Source organism: Cervus elaphus, chromosome 9 (genome assembly GCF_910594005.1).
Source record: "Cervus elaphus chromosome 9, mCerEla1.1, whole genome shotgun sequence".
Taxonomy (NCBI): domain Eukaryota; kingdom Metazoa; phylum Chordata; class Mammalia; order Artiodactyla; family Cervidae; genus Cervus; species Cervus elaphus.
Genome location: NC_057823.1, coordinates 49164187 through 49190670, shown reverse-complemented (window position 1 = coordinate 49190670; position 26484 = coordinate 49164187). Strand labels below are relative to the sequence as shown.

The 26484-nt window shown below is 44.7% G+C and overlaps 1 protein-coding gene across 5 annotated transcripts in view; it reads left to right on the top strand.

Annotated features, from left to right (window-relative positions):
• The window catches only part of TRPC7 (transient receptor potential cation channel subfamily C member 7), a 139932-nt gene that overhangs the window by 96779 nt on the left and 16669 nt on the right, over positions 1 to 26484 (top strand). For all 5 annotated transcript variants that reach the window (XM_043914009.1, XM_043914008.1, XM_043914007.1 and 2 more), the window contains 2 exons: positions 1652 to 1885; positions 10634 to 10898. In XM_043914009.1, coding sequence (XP_043769944.1) covers positions 1652 to 1885; positions 10634 to 10898 — 499 coding nt within the window. The remainder of the gene's footprint in view (positions 1 to 1651; positions 1886 to 10633; positions 10899 to 26484) is intronic.

Below are 26484 nucleotides of genomic sequence, written 5' to 3'. Positions count from 1 at the left end.
GTAGCTATAAACTCTTCGATGCTAATTAGAAAACATTCAAGAGTATTTTTCCTTCATTAAGTGTTAGCTGCTCAGTCATGTCCGACTGAATCTTTGTGATTCACACAGGCTGTAGAATACCAGGCTCCTCTGTCCATGGGATTTCCCAAGTAAGAATAGTGGAGTAGGTAGCCATTCTTGTCTCCAGGAGATCTTCCCAACCCAGGGATTGAACCCAGGTCTCCTGCATTGTAAGGCAGATTCTTTACCATCTGAGCCACCAGGGAAACCTTTTCCTTCATTAGCTGCTTTCAACCCAATTCTATTTCCTGGAGGAGCAAAGACCATAGTGGTCAAGAGCATGGACTCTTGGGCAAGACCTTCCAGACTCAAATTTCAGATCTCCTGCCTCCTGTCTGGAGAATATCCTCACTTTGGCTAAGAATATGTTAACTGTAAAACTGGGATAATAACAGAATGCACTTCATAGGGTTATTGCAAAGATTTGAGGGAGTTAATACATATATATAGAATATGACACAGTATGTATGTATGATAATAAATACGTGTATTATAAAATGTTTATTATCAAAATGTTACTGAGTGATTTATTTTTAATCATATAAACCAATTTACTTTTAATAATCAGTGAAGATAACGGTAGAGAAAAGCACTATTCAATACGAATATAAGGCAAGCCACATCATAAGCCACAATTTAATTTTAAATTTTCTGATAGCTACATTATAAAAGCTGAAATTAATAATAGATTTTATCTAACCCAATATATCTAAAATATTAGTATTTCAACATGTGATTGAAATTTTAAACTGTTGAAATATTTTACATTTTTTGTGTAAAGTCTTTGAAATTTGGCGTGTATTCTATACTTATATATGTAGCATCCCTCAATTTAACTGGCCGCATTTGGAGTGCTCAGTAGCCACATGTGACTGGTGGCTACCTTATTGAATAGTGCAGGTATACACACTGGAGTTATTAGTCTAGGCTACCTCATGAGACTGACTTGGAGGCGGGGTGGGCGAGCTAGCAACATCCTGTTGATTTCTACATTGCTTACTATGTAACAATGAAGACACAAGTCTTTAAAATCCAGTAAGTTATAAAAGAGTAAGGAAAAAACAAAACTAATAACCAAAACAAACAGTTGCAGGAGAGGCAGAAGGAACCTGAAACATTCACAGAAATACAAAGGAAAGCGAGCTAATGAGGGAATTAGGGGAACTGGGTTCTAGATCATAACTGGGAAAACCCTTTCCCATTCCCAGACGTCAGTTTCATTACACTTAGTTTAGAACTGTATGATTACTTATAACCTTCCAGTCCTTAAAATATACAAATGTCAGCCATTATACTTCTCATATATTACCTCCAGGAATCTATCAACAGATGAGAATTCTCTCCTCACACCTGGAGATAGATGATTTATCTGTAAGCAGGACAGGTGGCACGAGTTCTTGCAGCCTGAGAATTTCCTAAGTCTACATCTGCCTTTGAAAGCATATTTTTGTGCACTGCTGGCTCTCAACATTCCAAGCTCCAAAGAGCTTATTACATTTACACCTGCACCCTGGTTCCCTCCGTGGTCCCTATGGTCGCACACACCCTGAGAACTGAGAACAGTGAGCCTGACCTTCTCACTCTCCCGCAGGAATGATCTGGTCCGAATGCAAGGAAATCTGGGAGGAGGGGCCGCGGGAGTACGTGCTGCACCTGTGGAACCTCTTGGATTTCGGGATGCTGTCCATCTTTGTGGCCTCCTTCACCGCGAGGTTCATGGCGTTCCTGAAGGCCAGCGAGGCCCAGTTGTACGTGGACCAGCACGTGCAGGACGACACACTGCACAACGTCTCACTTCCGCCGGAAGTGGCCTACTTCACCTACGGTGAGTCGGGAGTTGCGGTAAAGATGAGTCTGCAGGTGTTCTGCGGCGCATTGATTGGCTTGTTTGCAGGGTGTGGCCAGGAGCTTGGGTGTTCCGCAGTTGGCTGTGGCCCACTTTGGTTTTTTCTAATGTCAAAGCAGACCCTCCTCACCATCTCCCAAGGAAGTCTGGTCCCTGCAATAAACTAGCAATAGAATGTGGAATTAATGACTATGAGAAATGTATCAATTTGTGTTGGAAAGGATGGATTTGTTTTGGAAAGACTCTTGGACCCTCCGTGGGATTCTTTTCTTTTTTTTTTTTTTTTTGGTTTTTTTTTTTTTTTTTTTTTTGAAGAAATCTCATTTTTTATGTGGATCCCGGAGTTTTTCCTACCTTACTGGATCCCTGTATTCTGTGCAAGAATAAGTCTTGCTTTCCCAGTTCAAAAATTATTTTCTCGTAATAAGTTATGTTCTTAGAAGGTGCCTTAGTTCTTTCAAATCACAAGGCCAATGTTAGGTACTAGATTGAATTTTTAGTAATAATAGTAAGAGTTATAGCATTTATCGAGGACCCACTTAGATGTGAGGAACTGTATAGACATTTTACACTATAAACTTCATTCCTTGCAACAGCCCCATGGAAAGGTTATTTTTGTTGTTCCTATTTTATTGATGAAGAAATAGGTTTTCATGGCATGGTTTATAATGTTCCCAGAAATACAGGATTGCCTTGGATAGCAAGGGATTCTTGTTCAACATGAAATGAAAACAATGCAGATTGGCATAGCCTTTATGTTCCCAGGCTTTGGAGTTAGAGAGACCTGGACTCAAATCCTATTTCTGTAGCTTACTGTAAGGACTTGTTTGCTTAATTTTTCTGACCCTCAATTTTCCTATATGTAAAAGTGGGATAATGCATATGTCAGAAAGTTTGTGTTGAGGGTTAAATAAGATAGTACACATGAAGAATTTTGCACTGTGTTCTGAAATATTAAATGCTCACTGATAGTTATTATCACTACTACCTCTGGGGTCATTTTCTTGCTCACTCATTATATCTTCTGTACTAAAGGAGAAAGATGAGTGGGGGAGAAGAAACAACAGATATCTGTTGTTACCAGTCAATTAGCTGGACATTACAGTGGCAGCCCCTACATCATGAAGGTTTGAGTGTCAAATGTCCCTGTTATATGAAAGCCACATGGTGCTTGTGATCACAGAATCTTCATGATCCAGTGCAGCAATGATCTGCAGAAGGGTGGCCCCTTAACATAAAAGTTGAGTTGTTGCCCATATTCAATGTAGATTGAGGTAGGCAGATTATGTTAAATATAAATGTGGGAACCCCCCCCCCAATTAAGAAATGGAGTCTTGTAGAATTACAAATCATCCCCTCTTCATTTGTTGGTTTAGCAAATCCAGACATTTTAAAAGCATGGGCTTGTATACTTTCTCTTCAGGGTTTGTTAAGGAAAGATGAGAGAATCTTGATACTGCATTGAATACTTTTCTTAGGGCTGTGATTCAAGCCACAGTATTGTTCACTCGTGACTTCTATTCCTTTTATGGATTGTATTAGAGTCGCACCCAGCCCAAAGCTTTGCACTTTATTGCCCTTGGCGTTGTGGTTCACCCTGTGCCCTTGAAATCTTTCTCATCTCAAAGGCTTGGTTTGTGCCCCAGTTATGGAGGCAGAGTGCCCTCTAGTGGTCATCTAAGCAGTGGTTCCTTCCAACTTACAGAGCACCAAGTAGGCAGGTGTTTTTCAGGTTGCAATTTTTTACCTAAAAACAGCTACAAGAGGAAGAAAATCCCTTTGTCTGAATTGTCAAAGTGCTATTTGCTTTTACAACCATCAAAACTCTTAAAAGCCAATCAAAGTTGAATCAGTTCAGTAAATTTGCTCAGTCGTGTTCAACTTTTTGTGACCCCATGGACTACAGCACACCAGGCCTCCCTGTCCATCACCAACTCCCAGAGTTTACTCAAACTCATGTCCACTGAGTCGGTGATCCCATCACCATTTCATCCTCTGTCATCCCCTTCTCCTCCCATCTTTAGTCTTTCCCAGCATCAGAGTCTTTTCAAATGAGTCAGTTCTTCGCATCAGGTGGCCAAAGTACTGCAGTTTTAGCTTCAGCATCAGTCCTTCCAATGAATATTCGGGACTGATTTCCTTTCGGATGGACTGGTTGGATCTCCTTGCTGTCCAAAGAACTCTCAAGAGTCTTCTCCAACACCACAGTTAAAAAGCATCAATTCTTTGGCACTCAGCTTCCTTTATAGTCCAACTCTCATGTCCATACATGACTACTGGAAAAACCATAGCTTTCACTAGATGGACCTTTAATGGCAATGTAATGTCTCTGCTTTTTAATATGCCATCTAGGATGGTCATAACTTTTCTTCCAAGGAGCAAGTGTCATAATTTCATGGCTGAAGTCATCATCTGCAGTGATTTTGGAGCCCCCCCCAAAATAAAAGTCTCTCATTGTTTCCATGGTTTCCCCATCTATTTGCCATGAAGTGATGGGACCAGATGCCATGATCTTAGTTTTCTGAATGTTGAGTTTTAAGCCAACTTTTTCACTCTCCTCTTTCACTTTCATCAAGAGGCTCTTTAGTTTGCTTTCTGCCATAAGGGTGATGGCATCTGCATATCTGAGGTCATTGATATTTCTCCCGGAAATCTTGATTCCAGCTTGTGCTTCATCCAGTCAAGCATTTCTTATGAAGTACTCTGCATATAAGTTAAATAAGCAGGGTGACAAGATACAGCCTTGACATACTCCTTTCCCAATTTGGAACCAGTCTGTTGTTCCATGTCCAATTCTAACTGTTGCTTCCTGACCTGCATACAGGTTTCTCAAGAGGCAGGTCGGGTGGTCTGGCATTCCAATCTCTTTCAGAATTTTCCACAGTTTATTGTGATCCACACAGTCAAAGGCTTTGGCATAGTCAATAAAGTAGATGTTTTTGAATACTTTTCACTAAAACTTCTGACTGGGTCACTAGGATCTGATAACAGCTATCTTAATAGATTATCTTACTTAATAGATTATCTTAATAGATAACAGCTATCTTAACAGGTTACAGGAGTAGCTTTTATTATTACAGCTGAGGTTTAAAATAATAAATTATAGGGAGAGATAAAAACAAAATTCCTTTTGGGGTCTGTTTGAAGAATCTGAGTCCTATTTTATGCTATCTAAATGTGCTATTTATATATGGAGAGGGCAACAGATGTATTGGAAAAATATCATTTGGCCCCCTACTTCTCTTTCTGAGTTATGACATCGATGAGGACACAAAGTCCATAAATTTATATATCTCCATTTATAATTTAGAATGCACTACATTAAACTCTGGCAAGTAGAGGCCTGGCTTCCCTTACTAAAAATCTCTTACCACCCTTTATTATTGTAATTGTTTAACAGAGTCTATGCAAATAAAGAACAAAACCCTTCCTCTTCCATCTCCCTTGGGGACCAAAAATCACTATGTAATATCCTTACTATTTGCATTTATCTGGCTCTGAAAAGGACCCCATACCCCAAATCCAATCTTTAGAATGGCAATAATAGTACCTACTCTACAGGGCTGTTGTGAAAATTACAGCTAATGTAAGTATAAGGGCTAATTTAGGTTTCTCTATGTTGCTCCATTTAAGTTTCACTTAGTATTTCTCAACAGGGACTCAATTGACTTGTTCAGCAGGGCAGTCCTCATGGCTGGTCTGTCTGGAACACTGCAGGATATTAGCATCCCAATAATACTCCTACTCAGTCACTGTGATGACCAGGGATGCCCCCCAACACATACCATCCTAGGAGGAAGGTGTCCCTTGAAAATCACTGTTTTGTGTCTTGACATGTAGTAGGCAGCTTATTAAAGAAAGCTGCTGCTCTCCGCACCATCAGAACTACAGTAGGAATACTGTACAGGTTTGCTCTGGTGTAGGAATACACGCAGGATGGTGTAGACCCTCACCAGTGACCACAAGCAGAATCTCCCCAGCACAGGACAGGTCTCAGGACTCTTGCCACAAGGAACAGGGATGCCATAGCAAGCCTGGATGACTGGTCACCACTTTTGGGTCCTTAGCTCCACCAAGGAGCAACTCCCAGACACACACTGTCTGGGAAACAAAACCCAGGAGCATCTTCTCAGGCAAGAACCTTCAGATTCCTGGCCCCTGTGTGTGCTGTCACTTCAGTCCTATCTGACTCTTTGTGATCCTATGGACTGTAGCACGCCAGGCTCCTCTGTCCATGGGGATTCTCCAGGCAAGAATACTGGAGTGGGTTGTCATGCACTCCTCCAGGGGATCTTCCCGACCCAGGGATCAAACCCACGTCTCCTGTGACTCCTGCATTGCAGGCAAATTCTTTACCCGCTGAGCCACCAGGGAAGCCCCTTCCTGGCCCCCATGTGAGCTCATTTGTTCTGATTTATGGCTAAACTTGTGGTTAGGATTTCATTCAATCATTTAACAAGTATTTATCAGCACCTGCTATATGCCAGACCCTTGTCCCCAAGGAGCCCCGGGTCGTCTGCAATTTGTTTTCCAGCTAAGCACTTTACATATATGATTTTATTTCATCCTCATAACAGTTCTGTAAAGTTGATGATATTATCCCCAGTTTGCAGATGGGGAAAATGAAGCTTACAAAGTCACTGGATAGCCTCTTCAATAAATGGTGCTGGGTAAACTGGACAGCTACATGTGAAAGAATGAAATTAGAACATTCTCTAACACTATACACAAAAATAAACTCAAAATGGATCAAAGACTTAAATGTAAGGCTGGATACCATAAAACCCTTAGAGGAAAACGGGCAGAACATTCTTTGACATAAATTATAGCAATATCTTTTTTTGATCCACCTCCTAGAGTAATGAAAATAAAAATATAAATAAGCAAATGGGACCCAATTCAACTTAAAAGCTTCTGCACAGCAAAGGGAACCATCAACAACATGAAAACACAACCCACAAAATGGGAGAAAATATTTGCAAATAATGCAAATGACAAGGGATTAATCTCCAAAATATACAAAAGCTCATGCAGCTCTATCTCATAATAACAACCCAATCAAAAACTGGGCAGAAGATCTAAGTGGACAGTTCTCCAGAGAAAAAATACAGATGGCCAAAAAGCACATGAAAAGATGCTCAACATCACTGATTATCAGAGAAATACAAATCAAAACCACAATGAGGTATTACCTCACACCAGTCAGAATTTTGTTGTTGTTCAGTCACTCAGTCATGTCCGACTCTTTGCGACCCCATGGACATCAGCATGCCAGGCTTCCCTGTCCTTCACCATCTCCCAGAGCCTGCTCAAACTCATGTCCATTGAGTCAGTGATGCCATCCAACCATCTCATCCTCTGTTGTCCCCTTCTCCTCCTGCCTTCAATATTTTCCAGCATCAGCATCTTTTCCAGTGAGTTGGGTCTTTGCATCAGATGGCCAAAGTATTGGAGTTTTAGCTTCAGCCTCAATCCTTCCAATGAATATTCAGGATTGATTTCCTTTAGGATTGACTGGTTTGATCTCCTTGCAGTCCAAGGGACTCTCAAGAGTCTTCTCCAGCACCACAGCTCAAAAGCATCAATTCTTTGGCACTCAGCTTTCTTTATGGTCCAACTCTCACATCCATACATGACTACTGGAAAACCATCGCTTTGACTAGATGGACCTCTGTTGGCAAAGTAATGTCTCTGCTTTATAATATGCTGTCTAGGTTGGTCATAGCTTTTCTTCCAAGGAGCAAGTGTCTTTTAATTTCATGGCTGCAGTCACCACCTGCAGTGATTTTGGAGCCCAAGAAAAAGTCTCTCACTGTTTCCATGGTTTCCCCATCTATTTGCCATGACCAGATGCCACGATCTTAGTTTTTTGAGTTTTAAGCTGGCTTAGTTTTAAGCCAGCTTTTTCACTCTCCTCTTTGACCTTCATCAAGAGGCTCTTTAGTTCCTCTTCACCTTCTACCATAAGGGTGGTGTCATCCTCATATCTGAGGTTATTGATATATATCTCCCTGCAATCTTGATTCCAGCTTATGCTTCATCCAGCCCAGCATTTCACATGATGTACTCTGCATATAAGTTAAATAAGCAAGGTGACAATGTATAGTCTTGACACACTCTTTTCCCAAATTGGAACCAGTCCATTGTTCCATGTCTGGTTCTAACTGTTCTTGGCCTGCATACAGGTCACTCAGGAGGCAGGTCAGGTGGTCTGGTACTCCTGTCTCTTTAAAATTTTCCAGTTTGTTGTCTGTGTTTGTTGTTATCCAGTTTGTTGTGATCCACACAGTCAAAGGCTTTAGCATAGTCAATGAAGCAAAATTAGATGTTTTTCTGGAATTCTCTTGCTTTTTCTATGATCCAATGAATGTTAGCCAGTTGATCTCTGGTTCCTGTGCCTTTCCTAAATTTAGCTTGAACATCTGGAAGTTCTTGGTTCCTGTACTGTTGAAACCTAGCTTGGAGAATTTTGAGCATTACTTTGCTAGCATGTGAAATGAGTGGGATTGTGTGGTAGTTTGAACATTCTTTGGCACTGCCTTTCTTTGGGATTGAAATGAAAACTGACCTTTCCCAATCAGAATGGCCATCATCAAAGGTCTGTAAACAACAAATGCTGGAGAGAGTATGAAAAAAAGGGAACCCACCTACACTGATAGTGGGAATATAAATTGGTATAATCACTAACTAGGAATAAAACTACCATATGATCCAACAATCCCACTACTGGGCATATACCCTGAAGAAACCATAATTGAAAAAGACACATGTACCCCAGTGTTCACTGCAGCACTATTTACAATAGCTAGGACATGGAAGCCACCTAAATGTCCATCAACAGATGAATGAATAAAGAATTTGTGGTAGACAGATACAATGGAATATTACTCAGCCATAAAAAGGAATGCATTTGAGTCAGTTCTAATGAAGTAGATGAACCTAGAGCCTATCATATGGAGTGAAGTCAGAAAAACAAATATTGGGGAGGGAGGCAGGAGGGAGGCGGGAGGGGGGATTGGGATGGGGAACACATGTAAATCCATGGCTGATTCATGTCAATGTATGGCAAAAACCACTACAATATTGTAAAGTAATTAGCTTTCAACTAATAAAAATAAATGGGGAAAAAAAACTTAAAAAAAAAAAGAAAAACAAATACGATATATTAATGCATACATAGGGAATCTAGAAAGATGGCACTGATGAACCTATTTTCAGGGCAGCAATATAGACACAGACACAGAGAACCGATTTGTGGACACAGTGGGGGAAGGAGAGAGTGGGACAAATTGTGAGAGTAGCATTGAAACATATACGTATCCATGTGCAAAATTAGATAGCCAGTGGAAACGTGCTATATGACACAGGGAGCTCAAGTCAGGCGCTCTGTGACAACCTAGAGCGGGGGATGGGGTGGGAGGTAGAGGGAGGTTTTCAAGAGGGAGGGGACATATGTATACCTATGACTGATTCATGCTGTTATATGGCAGAAACCAACACAATATTGTAATGCAATTATCCTCCAATTAAAAATAAATGTAATTTTTAAAAAATTAGAACTACCATATAATCCAGCAACCCCACTCCTGGTCACATACATGGAGAAAACCATAATTTGAAAAGATATATGCACCCCAATGTTCATTGCAGCACGATTCACAATAGCCATGACATGGAAGCAACGTAAATGTCCATTGACAGAGGAATGAATAAAGAAGTTGTGGTACATATACACAGTGGACTGTTACTGAGTCATAAAAAATGAAATAATGCCTTTTACTGCAGTACAGATGGATCTAGAGGTTATTACACTAAGTAAGTCTGAGAAAGACAAATATCATATAACACTCATATGTGGAATCTAATTTTTTTAAAGATACAAATCAACTTATTTACAAAATGGAAGCAGACTTACAGATATCAAATGCAAACTTATGGTTAACAAAGAGGAGAGGGACAGATCAGGAGCTTGGAATGAAAACACACACCACCATATATAAGGTAGATGATCTATAGGGACCTACTGCACAGCAGAGGGAACTCCATCCAATATTCTGTGATAACCTATATGAGAAAAGAATATTAAAAAAAAATGTGTATGACTGAATCACGTTGCTGGATACTTGAGACTAACACAACATTATAAATCAACTATACTCCAATAAAATTAAAATATTTTTAAAAAATTTTAAGTGACAATAAAAGATTTCACAGGAAAAAAAAAAATGTTAGCCACTGTCTAGAAAGGCTACTTTCAACCTCAGGCCTTCCTGACACCTAGGTCTGTGCTCCGCACCACCACCTTCTTGTGATGGGACAACCCCTGCTTATAGAGCTCAGACCCTGGGAAGGAAGACAGGAGAGCAAGCAGCCTGGTCAGGGCCATGACGGGAGCGTACACAGGCCACCATGGGAGCAGAGAGGGGCAGGGAGGCTGCCCAGAAGGCAGGGGGTGGGGGGGTGAAGGGGGGCACAGACGACGTCCCAAAAGAGCTGACACTAGAGCACGGTCTTGAAGGAAGGCTGGGATTGAAGTGAGGGGAGGGTGCTCTAGACAGATGAGCCAGCATATGCCAAGAGGGAGGGTGGCACCTTCAGTGTATTGGGATGAAAAACAAGGGCAGGCAGACAAGTGATGAGGTCAGAGGCCTCTACAGATGCCTAGCTGGTTTCTCTTCCAGAGCAGATCCTGTGGCCCAATGAGTCACCCAGCTTGTTTTCTTTCAGCCAGGGACAAGTGGTGGCCTTCAGACCCTCAGATCATATCAGAAGGGCTATACGCGATAGCTGTCGTGCTGAGCTTCTCTCGCATCGCATACATCCTGCCAGCCAATGAGAGTTTTGGGCCTCTGCAGATCTCCCTGGGGAGAACCGTGAAAGATATCTTCAAGTTCATGGTCATTTTCATCATGGTATTTGTGGCCTTCATGATTGGGATGTTCAATCTGTACTCCTACTACCGAGGTGCAAAGTACAACCCAGCGTTTACAACGTGAGTATCCCAGAGCCCTCTCCTGAGGAGCACCCCGGCTCCCCAGGCATCCTTGGCAGCCTCTTGCAGGTGGTTCCTTGCAGGAGACTCAGGTTTCCTTGGCATTTCTAAAGGTTAAAGGCGACTTTAGTCGAGGGTGGTTTCAAGTTCAGGTTCTGGTGTTGGAAGAACAGAAGAGCTACATTAAACCTTCACTTAAATCTTACATGCTATGTGGCCATGAGCATGTTCCTTAACTTCTTTGAGTCTTAGTTTCCTCATCTTTAAAATTAGGCAACTAATAATACCTGCTTAATAGGGATAGTGTGAGGATTCAATAAGGTGATTTAGCTGCCACATAGTAAAATAAATGGAATTATTACTATTACAATTAGCTTAATCTGTGTTACCTAGAAAGCAAAGCCCTGGGCGAGTCTTGCATGCCAACATTTCATTGGAGAGGAGAAGTTGCAATCCAAATGAAATAAGATAGAAGGAAAAAAGAAAATGGCATGTAGGAGGAGGGAAAGCACATACATGTTGCTGATCAGGCACCATCTACCAAGACCCACAACTTGGTCATGACAGACTTCTACAGTGAGACACACAGTCCTGAACTGCAGAATAGCCCATCAGGATAGAATTAGAGAATTTATCAGCCACATCTTTCCCACCTGCATTCTCTCATTAGTCAAATTCACTCAACAGGACATCTACGTACCTAACACTTCCAGGTTAGCCCCTGGGGAAACCATATCCGCACAAGTCTGCCTGTGGGCACAGCTCAGCAGCTCTCCATGCCTGGCTGGGCAGACCAGCGTTGTATACAGGCAGCGAGCGAGTTCTGCAGCATCACATGCCTCAGCAGCACAGAAGGCCCTGGAAGGGGAGGCAAGAGGAGGTGGAGTGACCTGAGACAAGGTACTTGTCAAGCCAACTAACCTCGGGGACCAGAAGGAGCTGCTGCAGGCAGAGTGAGCAAAGCCTTGGCCTCCCCCCACCCCAACCCCTCCCCGGGGTGGGGACAGAGCTCACCAAGTCCATGTCCACAAAGACCTGGAGCTCCTACCCCCGGGGGATGCTGGGTGGTCTCCTGGAGGACCCTCGGTAGCACTGAGCCATAGTCTAGTAGAAGAATCTGGCAAATCTGAGTTTACATCCTGGCGTGGGCATTTAGTAGCCAATAACCTTAAGACAGGTCACTAGATTGGTCTGAGCCTCTGTGTCCTCACTGGCAAAATGGAAATAAGGCTCATAAAAACCTCATAATAAGGTTGATAAATACCTTCATGAATAAACGAAGCGGTTCTATAAAGTGCCTGAAGCCCAGAAGCATTTCCAGTCCAGGCCCTGCCCCAGGCTCACCTCGTCCCAGAATTGCTCCCAGCCTTCAAGGCTTCCATCCAGAGTCTGGACGGAAGGACAGTCAGGTCTTCAGCCACAAGCACGGCAGCTGGGACCAACAGGGCTAAACTCTTGCTGACACGGGTCCCCAAGAAGCCCCAAGGGGGCTGGAAGTTTTTTCTAACCAGTGACAAGGGTGGAGCCACACTGTGCAGACTCCCTGAGCAGGTCCCACCTTGCAGTAGGACCTCCACTTGACCCTTCTCCCAGAGAAATCACCCTTCAAGGGAAGGTCCATGACTTGAAGAACCCAGACCGAGTGCAATGGGCCCCATGCCCCTCAGCTCTGAATCGTAGACTGCACTGCTGAGCTCAAGTGGAACTGCCTAGAAGGGTGGGCCTCTGGAGCTACTGAAGCACAGAAGCTGTTACTGTCTGAGGCAAAGAATCAGTGTGTGTTCACAGAGAGCCAGGGCCTGGCCCAGTGCTAAGAAAGGTACCCGAGGGTGGCTGGCTGTGTGTCTCAGCCCACCGCACCCCCGGCTCAGACAGGCTAGGTTTCAGTCTGACAGTCTGAGCTCTTCTCTACTGGTTCTGTGGTCCTGGGCAAGTGCTTCATTTCCCCACCCAACCCCGGCCCCAGGGCATTCATGTCCCCAGCTCTGAAATGACAACATCAAGATGGCCATCTTCACAGGATTATTGTAAGGATCCAAAACGAAGAAATTGAATATAGTGCTTGGCATAAAATGAGCCTTCAGTCAGTGATAATAGTGGAGATGGTGGATAAGGAGGAAGAGGGCGTGGATTGAGCTACAAGAAAGGACACCTGGGTACTGACTGTTCCTAGGACCCTTTCTGGACAGGGACCTCGCCTACCAGCTATTCACCAGATCAGGTCAAATGTATTAGTGAGTCAGGTGGACTATTTTATAGCACTCCAACACTATGTGATGAGCTGTTGAAGGGGTGAAATAAGCTTGAATCACCCAAAAGCAAATTTTGCTCTGGATCTGCTAGAGGCAAAGCTAACTGTATGCACCCAGGGTGGGATGCACTGTTTACTGACATCAAGTCAAGACGTCAGTCTTGACACAAGGGCTCTGACCCTCTGTGGTCAGGCCCTGATGTTCTTCCTGTGTTTTCAGTCTAGGATGACGCCTTGTACACAGCATTGCTCACTAAATCCTTCATAAACAAGCATGAGGGAACCCACAGGAGAAAGCAAAGACAAATTCAGAGCAGTAGAGTAAGCAATCAACAGGGAACGTGAGCATGAGGACCTCTGTCTCCTTTCTCCTGCCCTGGGTGTTCTGTGCAATCCCCCTTTGCTCCCCCTACAAGGAAGCTGTACTGTTAGCTCACAGTTCCTCCAAAAGTCAGCACCATGACACCTGGGACATGAACAAGGTCATAACTTAACAGTAGGGTTGTGAGTGAAAGTTGCTTGGTCATGTCCAACTCTTTGAGACCCCATGGACTCTACAGTCCATGGAATTCTCCAGGCCAGAATACTGGAGTGGGTAGCTTTTTCCTTCTCCAGGGGATCTTCCCAATCCAGGAATCAAACCAGGGTCTCCTGCATTGCAGGTGGATTCTTTACCAGCTGAGCCACCAGGGAAGCCCAAGAATACTGGAGTGGGTAGCCTATCCCTTCTCTAGAGGATCTTCCCGACCCAGGGATCAAACCAGGGTCTCCTGCGTTGCAGGCGGATTCTTTACCAACTGAGCTACCAGGGAAGGTGCAAGAGTAGGGCTGATGGGGCGACGATTCTCAGCTGGACACACACAGCCAATCTAGGGAGGAGTCTTTGGCATTGGGAAGAGTCATGGGGAAAGGTGAAAGCAGCAGGAGGGGCCAAAGCGCTTGGTTTGTCCCAGGTGCTGGGAACTGAGTAGAGACTCTGTAGACATGAGAGACCCAAGCAGAAAGGATCCAGGCCCTCCAGGATGGGCAAGGGAGAGAAAAAGGCATGGCAGCGGCAAGCATGGTAAAGAAAGGACAGGATATTTATCGCCTTGGCAGCCCCTGAAAGGGGATGTGAAACTGTGAATAGGATTTGATTGAACAGGGAAACAGTCAATAGAGCAGTGAAGTAGAGAGGAAAGAATGGATCTTTGTAAATGTCATCTCTTACCTTTTGACTGCTCTCTGGAGCATATCACTCCCTCCCAACCCGAGATCTTCTTGATATGCAAAGAGCCACATGAGGATAAAGGATTCTCATGATTTAGGGGACTCAGAGCTACTCTGAGTGCCTGCAAGACTAACAATAAAGTTGAATGACTCCCTTGGTGAATGCTTCATAGCAGCCTGTACCCAGGCCACTCTGCCCAGCTCAGAATCCTCCCTTTGGCCCACCCCCAGGGGCCCTCTGTCTGTGGACTTTAGAGCGTTAGGGTAGGATGGATCCTCTCATCTGTTTTCATAGTCAGAAGACTAAACCCCACAGAAGGGAAATTTGGGCTGGAGCACACTACAGGCACCCTACCCCTATCTTTGCCCCGGTAACCCCACCCCAGCCATGTTCAAGGACAGCTTGGGTCCCTAAGGGCTGTTCAGGAGTCCACTTTGGAAGTCAGCCATAGGAACCAACAGAGCACTCTCCCATAAGCTATCCGTTCACCTCGGGGTGAGGGCCCAGGCCAGCTCATAAGAGCCAGTCCCACTGAGTTACATGTACACGCTTATGTGCTCAGTCATGTCCAACTCTTGATGACCCCATGGACTATAGTCCACCAGGCTCCTCTGTCCATGGGATTCTCCAGGCAAGAATACTGGAGAGGGTAGCCATTTCCTTCTCCATGGGATCTTCCCAAACCTGGGACCAAACCCAGATCTCCTGCATTTCAGGCACATTCTTTACTGTCTGAGCCACCAGCAAAGCCCTTGTTGAACCAAGTGAGAGTCACTGAGAGAATTTCAAGCCCTCTGCAGTCAGAATAGGTAGCCATTCCCAGCAGAGAGCATGGTCAGCAGTCAAATCCTAGGAGCAGTTCCCAACTTTCCTGCTTCCTTTCCCTTCAGAACTAAAGGTCTGCTTACATTTCACAGTGGCTTCAGTGTCAGGAGCTGGCATTCAGGGAGGTGTAAGAACAGGGGCGTGTGTGCACAGGCCACGGGGTAGTGGGCTGGGCTTGTCTGCCCATGACAGACAGGTACCTCTGGCAGCTCACTGTCTCTGAGTCATTTCTGTTAGATACTGCAGACGGCCAGAGGGGAGGAGGAGAAGGTGTGCTTTATGCTCTCAGAGTATGAAACCTAAGTCCTGAGACAAAGATAAGGGTAAGGAAGTGGAAGTGAAATCGCCTGAAAATGCACTTTCTTTCAAAAAGTCTTAAAGTTCTCAATTCCAGCTATTAGAGATTGTGTTCTTATTGGGAACATATCTTTGATGTTATCATGAAAATTAGTAGACACATAAGATTTGCTTTCTGGAGTTTTCTTTTGCAGCCCCCTTTGTTGGAATGCACATATTCCATAAGGCAAAGCTTTTCTGCTTAGAGATCATATGGAGACCTTGGGGTCCAGCACTCTAGTTACAGTGTTGGAAAAAGAGACAAAAATCCTTGGCTCACTAGTGACATACAGCTTGGTGAGAATGCCAAGGGAAGGGGTGGGTTTCCCTATACTCCAACTGGTGACTGTGGTAGGACAGGTACCCAAAGAAGAATAGAAGGAGCTGGGGGCAACGAGGGGTCCCAGAGCAGGGAAGTGAAGGGCTCTCTGACATGACTCAGGATGGGCTCCTGGTCTTCTCTTTGGGTGAACTTGGCCTCCCCCACTTAGTTTTGATTGGAGATTAAATGTAGGCCCTGACCCTCAAAAGGGATCCCAGCCAATCTTTTCTGCAGGCTGTCGTGGAGTCAACTTCATAGCAAAGCTGGGTTGAGACATTTCTAATTAAAAAATACCTCTCTTAAGGTTATTCTGTTTCTGAGGAATCGTTTTAACAAAAGGAACTTCAGCAGTGCTGGGCAAAATTAGAAGCTTCTGTTTTCTCTGACAGTCATGGAAAGTTTCCATACTCTATGTACAGAAGCTCATATGCACACCAGAGGCAGAAGGCACCGAGTCAGCTCCAGCCACCTCAGCGGGGCTGCAGGAAAGCCAGCTCCTCCCTCCAGCCAGCCAGGAGGTAAGCCCTGGGGCTGAGGAAGAGGCTCCCTGAGACTCTGCCCACACATACCGCACCCCAGGGCCACCGCACCACCCTGCGGCTGAACAGCTCATAACAGACACATGATCTGCCTTCTCATTTAATCCACACAACAATGGAATAACACCGACACCACTACCAGGAAACTGAGGCTCAGTGAGATACTGGACTTTCCCAGGACCACAGAACCAAGAAGAGGGTTTGGACCCAAATCTGCATGGCTTCAGGCCTGTCCTCCACCTTTTGACCTAAAATTCCCCCACTCCCACACCAGGGCCTGTGCTCCAAGGTAGAAGCTAAGTGTGTTTAAAAGTTGGGTCACTTTGCTATGACACTGAATACTAAAGACTGGCATATTAAATTCAGGTTTTGATTGTCCTCAGGAGCTTGATGATTCTACATATCTCCACTCTCAATAAGCAGCCTGTGATTGTCCCTGGGTAAAGCATGTTTCTATTCCAAACTGTGCTCATTCATTTGACAAATGTTATGGAGCAGCTACTCCATGCCAAGTTCTATGTTTGGCCCTGAGGTTATAAAGATTAATAATACAATCTTCCCATCCTTGAGGAACTCATAGACAAGTAGGGAATTTCAACAAAGGGTGGGGGCATCAGTTATTTACACCACATGATCAAAGGGTACTCAAGAAGCCCAGTGAGGAGGAAGCACTGAAATCTGCCTGGCAGGGTGAGGGAAGGCTTCATGGAGGGGGGTGACCCTAAACAGAGGATTGTGGAGGCCTGTTTGAGGTAAAGGAGCTGAGCACTTTTTTTAAGTGGAGAAAGCAGCTGCCTCATTCCCCTGATTTGGATTTGTTCAGATGTTTCAGTACCTCATAATATATGAGAATTTTCTTAACAATAGCAAAAGCCACTTCCAGTGGCAAGGTCTGGGGAAAGGACAACAAATAGCATGTCCAGCCACAAAAGGTAGCAAGAAGAAGCCCCTGAAGCAGCCCAAGAAACAGGCCAAGGGGATGGGTGAGATAAGGCATTTATGCAGAAACAGAAAGAGAAGCAGAAGAAACTCTAGAAACTAAAGACAAAGACTGAGGGGAGAGCCCCATGGTCAAGGAGCAATTAAGAAATCTGCCCAAAGGTAAGCTCTTCCCCGTGCCTGAGACAATGGTGATCTCTATTCCTTTCCTGTTTAAACATCTGGATCCCCTGCCATAACATCTGTTGCAGCCTATAGTTAGAATGCTAAGTGTTATCTTAGAGCCTGTGGTACATTGAAGAGTAAACTTTGTGGGAGGGGGGATCGGGATGGGGAATACGTGTAAATCTATGGCTGATTCATATCAATGTATGACAAAACCCACTGAAATGTTGTGAAGTAATTAGCCTCCAACTAATAAAAAAATAAAAAAATAAAAAATAAATAAAAAAAAGAAAAGAAAGTAGGCAAGTAGGTGACAGTTTGGGGAAATGGTGGAAAATTCAATCAGATAATCCAGCAGGAGCTAGACTGTGATGGTCTTTAGAAGTAAGTCCCAATAGGGTGTTAGCGTCTCTAAGGCCTTTTTAAAAAGAGGAAGCTGGTTTTATCTGCTTCCAGCAAGAGACTGTGACAATAGTGTAAAGGGTGGGTTGGAAGGCAGAGAAAGGGCCTGAGCTTGGTGCTGGGGGTTTTATAACGAGCAGAAATACTCATGGAACTTGCAGACTGGTTGGGAATGTGTTAGTTGCTCAGTCATGTCCGACTCTTTGCAACCCCATGGACTGTAGCCCACCAGGCTCCTCCATCCATGGGGTTTTCCAGGCAAGATACTGGAGTGGGTTGCCACTTTCTTCTCCAAAGTTAGTCGCAGAATCGTGTCCGACTCTGCGACCCCATGGACTGTAGCCCACCAGGCTCCTTCTCCAAAGGAGGTTTTATAATGAGCAGAAACACTCATGGAACTTGCAGACTGGTTGGGAAGACCGATATTAGTCAAACGGTCATAGGAATAAGGGCATATCTGCAACGGAGCAAATGTTCTGGAAGAAATGCAGCTCTGAAGGAAGCCGATGGATGCATAAAGAGGCCGTGGCAGGAACCACAATATGAGAGGACGCAAGTCCGCGCTAAGGGGTGGCAGCCAGGACGGAGAACAGGCAATGGAGAAGGAGGTTAGAGTGGATGAGTCATGGCGGCTGCCTGCATGTCAGGGTGTGTGAGTGGGGTGAAAGGAGGATGTTCTCGGGTTCTGATGTTGATTAGGCCCTAGAAGGATGTAGAAAGAGAATCAAGAGGGTATCATGGGGAAGAGGGTAAGTTTCCAGTGCCTGGAGAAAGGAATAGGGGCTTTGTTTGGCCTTTCCCAGAACCCACACCCAGCAGAGCTGAAGTCAGACACTCCAAACTATCTTCCAGAAGCATGCATGAAGTGGTCCATGCATGGACCACTAAAGGACTGGAGGAGCAATGGGGGCCTTGAGGAGGGCCCATCCTCAGTACCAAGGGACAAGCAGAGACCTGCTGAAGGGGTGAAAAGGGCTCTTGAGCTATAAGTGTCATATTGTGCTTTGTAAACAGAAGAGCCTGAGACTTCCCTGACCCGAGGAAGGGAGGAAAAGGAGATGGTCGGGTGAGCCATATAGACCCAGAAACATTCAGAAGGGAGTGATGAGCCAGAGGGGCCTCCTGAGAGCAAAGGGCCACATCTGCAAGAAGGGCCTGCCAGTAGAGGAGGACCTGCTGGGCAGCTGAGGTTGAATGGCATTGTCTGCCCTCATGCAACTCACTGTAACCAGCAGCCAGTCAGGAGAAATCAGAACAGCATCATGGGACCGTGGCCTCTGCCATGTTCCTTGTACCGAGCATGCTGAGTGAGTTTGCAGGTGGGAACGTGGAGTGGGGTCAGCTCCTGGGCTCTATGGAGGAGAGGTTTTCCCAGGGTGCCAGGTCTATGTTGCAATATGGGCATCCCCAGTATGGAAGTGTTATCATTCTGTATCATATTTGAAAGTTATCATCTCATCTTTCATCTTATACATTCAAGTTAGGCTTAAGGGTTTGGGGGGAATGAGAGAGCTCATTGTACCCATTTTCATAGGGGAAACTAGCCCAGAGAGATTGAAGACTTGATGGAGGAGATGGCAGTGGTCAATGCTGGGGCTCAGGTCAGACTCAGAAAGGCTGGGCATCTGGGAATAACCTTTATGTGTCAAAAGAATTAATAATTTGGGCCTAATATAACTTATCTTCACATAATCCTCCAAGAAGTGATAAAAATATATATCTTTCCCTGAGCTTTAGAAGAATGATTATACCTATTATTCTATTATATTCTATTATATTCTATATATTCTATATTATTCTATTCTATTATACCTATGACAGCAGACATTCTGCTATCGTATAATGTTTACTTATACCCTCTCCTCATGTTTATTCATGACATGAATTCTTAAAGCCTGCTACGTTTGAGCTTCTGGAACAGGCCAAGAGCCTGCAAAGTTGTGAGGAAAAAGACTTGACGGAACACAGGAAATGTGCTTTTTTGGATGACGCCTTCAGAGCGTATTTGCGGGCACTCCTCTGTCTTATTCTCAGACTGACTTGCAACATCTTAAACAAGGAAATTTCAACCTTTTATTCACCAAAATGCAACTCTAAGATGGAAATAAGGTGTACCTGTCATTCTTCAAAGTGACAGAGTGACAGAAAACTGGACTGTCCAGGGCTCTCTCTAGAATATTAACAGAAAAACAGCTAGCTATGAGGTGAGTCTGAGGCAAGCTGGCTAAGACAAATCACAGCATGCCTCGGTTTCCCAGCTTCAATCATTCATTGATGAAAGATGTCTCCTGAGACCCCACTGTGAGATGTCTCCTGAGACCCCCCTGTTCTGGGCATTGGTGGAAGAGCCATGTGCAAGTCATGACCACCTGCAGGTCACAATGCTCTGTGAATGGGAAAAGAGGGAAAATGATGTTGATGGTGATAAAACATAAACAAAAAGACAAATGAGAACATTTTTGGCCATGCCACATGGCATGTGGGACCTTTGTCCCCCAAGCAGGGATCAAATCCATACCTCTTGCATCGGAAGGGCAGAGACTTAACCACTGGAGTGCCAGAGAAGTCCCAGAACATTTTAAATTAAGTGCAAAGAGCTAGGAAGGAAGTAGAAACATCATGAAAGTGAAAGTGTTAGTCCCTCAGTTGTGTCTTATGACCCCATGGACTATAGCCTGCCAGGCTCCTCTGTCCATGGGATTCTCCAGGCAAGAATACTGGAGTGGGTAGCCATTTCCTTTTCCATGGGATCTTCCCTGACAGGGATTGAGCCCAGGTCTCCTGCATTGCAGGCAGATTCTTTATCATCTGAGGTAATAATCAGGAAAGGACCTCCTTCAGACATGATCAGGTGACATTTCAGGTGACATGTCGTTCAGACATGATCAGGCTGACCTGACCAGGTGACAATTAAGGTTACAGTTTAAGGGCTGAGAAGAATGAGGGGGACAGCCATGTGGGGAGGAAGGGGAAGGGCGATCCTGGCAGGGGGACAAGGACACAGGACCCTGAGTGAGGGGCGAGCCAGCATGAGGTCAGGGGAGCCCCAGCTGGGTGACTAGTTGTTAGCCTATGGGAAGCTGTTAAGGAAAAGAGACAGGATCTGATTCATAATTTCAAAGGATTATTCTGAGAATTGATTGTAGGGTACAAGAGTCAACGTGATGCTGGAGCCTTTGCAGCTAAGGGTTGGGGGAGAGGGGGGACCATGCTAACAGTAGCCACATTTATTGCATATTTGTTTATGTGCCAAGCAGTATTTTGTTCACCTCACAAGCATTCCATTAACTCATTTAATCCTCACCACAACCCTATGCTGCTGCTGCTAAGTCACTTCAGTCGTGTCCAACTCTGTGCAGCCCCATAGACGGCAGCCCACCAGGCTCCTCTGTCCCTGGGATTCTCCAGGCAAGAATACTGGAGTGGGTTGCCATTGCCTTCTCCACAACCCTATGAGGTAGAGATTGTTTTCCCATTCTGAAGCTAGAAAAAATGAGGCACAGAGAGGCTACATTATTTAGCCAAAAGCTCACAGTCAGACACAGAACCTGCACTCTGACTGCTTCACCAGAGCCTCCCTACAACACTGGGATCAGGAGCAGGAAATCGGAATGTGCAGTGGGGACTCATTCATTCAAAGGACCCTGAGTTTATTGAGTACCTTCATTGTACCAAGTTCTGTACTAGGTCTGGGACTTTAAGGAAGAAGGAAACACAGCTCTGCCCTCAAGGGGCAACCAGGCTCCCAGGGAGAGAGGTGGGCCCTCAGCATGAGTCAACCCAGGCTCTGTGCACCCCAGTTCCTCAGCCCTGATTCTGGGGCCAGACTCCTCAACTACTGGGCCATCTAAATCACTCCTCATTCAGGGCCCAGGATAAACCAAGAGATGAATCAGAGGGCATGGCAGGGGTGCAGTCCAGACTTCCTCAGGCACTGAACTCTCCTGCCCTGACCACCCTCAAGCCTGGTGCAAGAGCTTGTCTTTGGAGAGGCATAGCCCTCGTGTGGTGTCTTTCTGGATTCCAAGCACCTCACAGCCCCCACTGGGAGGCAGGTGAGTATTGTTCCTGCTTCAGCAGAACTCTAGCTCAAGGCCAGCTATTGTCTTCCAACTTGAGAAACAGCCTTTCAGGAGTTGAAACTCCTGCTTAATTTGAAGTTGCTTTTAATCCCATGGACAGAGGAGCCTAGCGGGCTACAGTCCATAGGGTCACACAGAGTTGAACACAGATGAAGTGACTTAGCATGCACGCATGCATGCACGTGCAGACTTGGGTAGGTAGCCAAACTGAACTGTTTGGGGTTGGGGAACAGAGTTCCATGACACTGGGGGGAAAGGCCTTGTGGTATTCTGAAGCAGCAGTGATTTCCATAACAATCACCCCAAATCTTCGCCTTGTTTGTTCTCTGAGGCCCTGACACAACTGCCTCTTCAGGCAACCTATTATTAAATTCCTATTATCCAGGCGAGACAGCCTGGTAGAGAGCGGATTATCTCCTCCCTGCCTTCTGCATGACAAGTCAGCCCCAACCTTCCCCCACACACACCCCGCCCAGTAAGAGGGGGAATCAGGGTCTACTCAATATCACCCCCAGGCACTCTTCCCCTCTGACTTCGTTAGAAGCACTTTTTATGCTAGGGTGACCTATTGATGAAACCTCAGCCCCTTCTACAGCAAGGCAGGAGTCAAACAATCAAAGACAGCACAGGGTGGAGAAATCAGAAGGAGCATTTGCATGAAATCAAGGGTTGGTGATGATCTTCGCAGACAGCAAGTAAAATGAACCTTGTTCAGAAAAGTCAATATGCTGCTGGATTAACTCCATTCAGCCGTGTGTGGAAGCCCCTGAGGGTTGATGGACTTGTACGTGTTGTTCCTGTGTAGGGCAAGGTGGCCAAAGTATCCTTGCCCACAGCCTTGTAGCACTTGCTCACACCAGGGGGCTTGCTTTAGCCTGGAACCTCCACAAAACAAACCAGTTCTGTGCATCATGCATCCCGCTCTGTAGGGTGGCTGGCAAGTAAGCAGAGTTCAGTGAATGTTCAGCAAATAAACACATGGATAAAAATAATAGATACCATTTATTGGACCCTTACTATACACTTTATGTGGGTTGTTCCATTTAATCTTACAGCAACTTAATAATATAGCATCACTATCCCTTTCATAGCACAGGAAACTGAGGCTCAAGCAGGTTTTGTAACATGCTCAAGTTCTTACAGGCAGTGCATAACAGGGCTGGGATTTGAAGCCAGGCATGCATCTTTGCTTTCTTACTCCTCCAGCCATCTCTATGAAGAGTCCCATGACTGACCCAACTGCAGGAAACTGTGGCAAGCTTGGTAAATAGCCAGGGTGGGTGGGAGCAAATAAAGAACCAGCAGCTCCCACCCCTATCAGTAAAGAACCTCAAATTTAGCCTAGAGACCAGCCATCTGAGAGTGGGGGCTTTTTGTGAAAGGAGTGGCCTCATGGTGAATATCAACTAAATCAACCACAAGATACTTTCTTCTTGAAAGACAGCCCCAGATCTCTGCAGTGACTGGTCTTCTGCCCCATGCCCTGTACCCCATAGCTTCTGAAAATTACGAGTGATGATTGGTACATGACTCAGAGAGTATCATAACCGCACATGACATTGGGGCTAGCTCCAATGCCCAAGATCTTGGGGCCTTCTCTCTAAGAATATATTATTATGGGTTTCCAAGGTCAAGGTAACACAGGGCAGGGAGGACAAGTTTCATTTATTGCCTACTACATAGTAAACCAGAAGATGCCACTAACCTGATCTATTAAGTTACTTGTGGAGCTGTTGTCACCACAAAAAGCATCAAGTTTTCATGGAAGATTGTGTCCCCCATTTATTTTTCAGCAACGATGTCTGTCATTTCATATCAATTTATAAGAGCTCTTTATGTCAGAAAGACATCAGCCGTTGTCATATGTGCTGCAAATCCTTTCCTCAGTCTTTTGCCTTATAATTTTACTTAATATGTTTTCAACATGTACAAGTCAAGCTTTATGTTTGCATGCCTTTCCATCTTTCCCTTTTTAGTTTCTTAAACTTCTCCCAGACCAAGATTATATAAATATTAATATCTTATTCTGGCTTTTTGACTATGTAATTTTTAAACATTAAATGGCTCAGTTCCACTTAGAATTTAGTTATATGTATGGACAACATATTGTATTGCTTACCATTTACCACTTAACCCAGCTAATTGGGCATAAACTCAGCCCATAAGATCCCGTCTGAGAAACAACAACAGCAAAAACAGTCTATCCAGTTAGCCCACCAAATGTTCACATCACAGGCCATGAGTACAAATAAAAGACTCAAGAGACCCCAGTAATGAATCTAGCCATTATAGATGATTGAGACAATGGGCCCAGCTTTTCCTTAATGGAAATCCTTGCTACTGCAACACCTTCTGCTCCATGATGAGAGGAAGCAAGGGCTACAGACACTCTCTAAAGAGCTTAGAAGAATTTGTTAAAAATGCATCGTTTGGCTAAGATCCCTTCCTGCCCAGCCCAACGTTGAGGCTTACTGCTTTGGAGGGGCGCATTTCCACTCCGGCAGTCCCATTGAGTCTAGGCCACTTATAATTAGATTCTCCTGGAGGTCATGGCCAAGTTCAAGTCCAGAGGCAACTTCTAAAGCTGTAGAATAGAAATGAAACTGGTGTAAAGACTTTCTGACAGCCAGACAACAAATTGAACAGATCAGCATTCTAAGCCTTGGGGGTGGGGGGTGAGGTGTTAGAGAAAGGACCAAGGCAGAGGTTTAGGGATCTGTAAATATTCTTCTGTTACTGGAACACATACTGCTTAGTGGGCAATCTCTTCCTCCTCCGGATTATTAACATAGAATGCCTAAGTGAAGGTACCAGGGGTAAATCACAGCTTAGTAACAAAATTCACAGCAAGAAGCAAATGAGAACAAAATGCATGCTGAATCTAGGCCATTTTCCCAATCAAAATGCATAAGGTTTTCCCCAGATGTGTTCCAGAATGGCCTGCTCCATTTATGACAGCCAAAGGTTGGTGGGGTTTTCAAGGTAAGAAAGGGAAAATTAATTTCTGTAAAGTGTCTCAGTTAAACGTATCATACTCAGTTAAACGTATCATACTCAGTTAAACGTATCATCCATTTCTTCAGTTGTTCCCGGTAAGTGCATTACCCTGGACCAGTACCTGTCTGCCCAGCCCCACTCCCTTGGAGAACATGTCCTCTGGTTTCCACCAGACCCTGTTAGGCAGGGACCAAATGTCAGAGAAATCACATCCTGCCATCTCCTTCCATTTTGATTTGTGGCTCATTCAGTGGTTTTAGATTCTCTCTTCCACTGTTCCCTTCCACGAGGGTGATCACCGAAAGATTGCTTCTTAATGGAAGGCAACACCTGCGGTGAATCATGCCCACACACTGAACGGCATCTTTTTCACAGAAAACGGATGCTGCATCTCATGTGAGGAGAATTAGCATCAGACGCTGGAGCTCTAACATGAGCCCTCAATACCCAGTCATTATTGATGAACCCCTAAACTCCTTCTTACTAAAACCAAGTTAAGTTAAATATTCCAAACTCACAGATTTCAAAGAAACCAGAAACAGATAATGGCAACAAAAACTCAGTTCAGTGTTCAGGCTTCAGACTCTGGGATTCACGGGGAATGAGCAAACAGCTGGCTAGACACACCAACATGTACACCCACACACCCAGCCACACACACACACTTTCACACACAAACATACACACACACAGGAAAGCTGAAAATTCATGCAAGTCAGTGTTGGATTTTTAGCCCAAGTGACGAATACTAGTATTTTTGTACATCTTGTCAAATAAATACCAATCCTCTAAAAAATGCTGTTTTTTTCCCCAAGACCTAGCTAATCCTGGCCATTTGTGGGTGAGTGCTAAAAGTCTGAAATGTTAAAGAGAAAAAAGAAAGTGCTTTCTCATAATAGTACCCAAAATCTGGATGCAAACTAAAATACCTGCACTTAACCCTTCAGATATCACACACATGCATTCTCTAAAGCACCCAACCAAAACCCAGCTTTTAAATTGAATTACATGTCACAAACCTGATATAGGGTCAGACCACAAAGTATAGACTATGAAATGGGCTTGAACCCTACTCTTAAAACCAAGGTATTTTGGTAACTTGGTTATCTCAGAAGCATCAAAGAGCAGTGTCCTAAAAGCCAGCTCTCCCCTGGGCTGCTCACAGCACAAGCAGCCTCCTGAGCTGCAGGAGGAGGTTTAGGCCGTTAGCTGGTGAATCTGATCAATATGGACACACCAGACTCATAACTCTCATTCCTGAAAACTCATCCCTAGATTAGAGCACCCAATATATGAGGCTGGCCTCATTACCCAGAGCCAGGGTCAAGGTAAAGCTTAGTAGTTTGAAGGCCCTACTTTTGAAAATCTCAGGCCTGGATTCGTACCCACACTTGCCAGCTGAGTGCTCCTGGGAAAGGCAGGGAAAGCTCTTGGAATCACTCCTTCCATCTGTCAAATGGAGGTAATAAGCCAGCCCATTGAAGAGGTGGTCATGAGGCTTAAGAGTGACAGTAACCA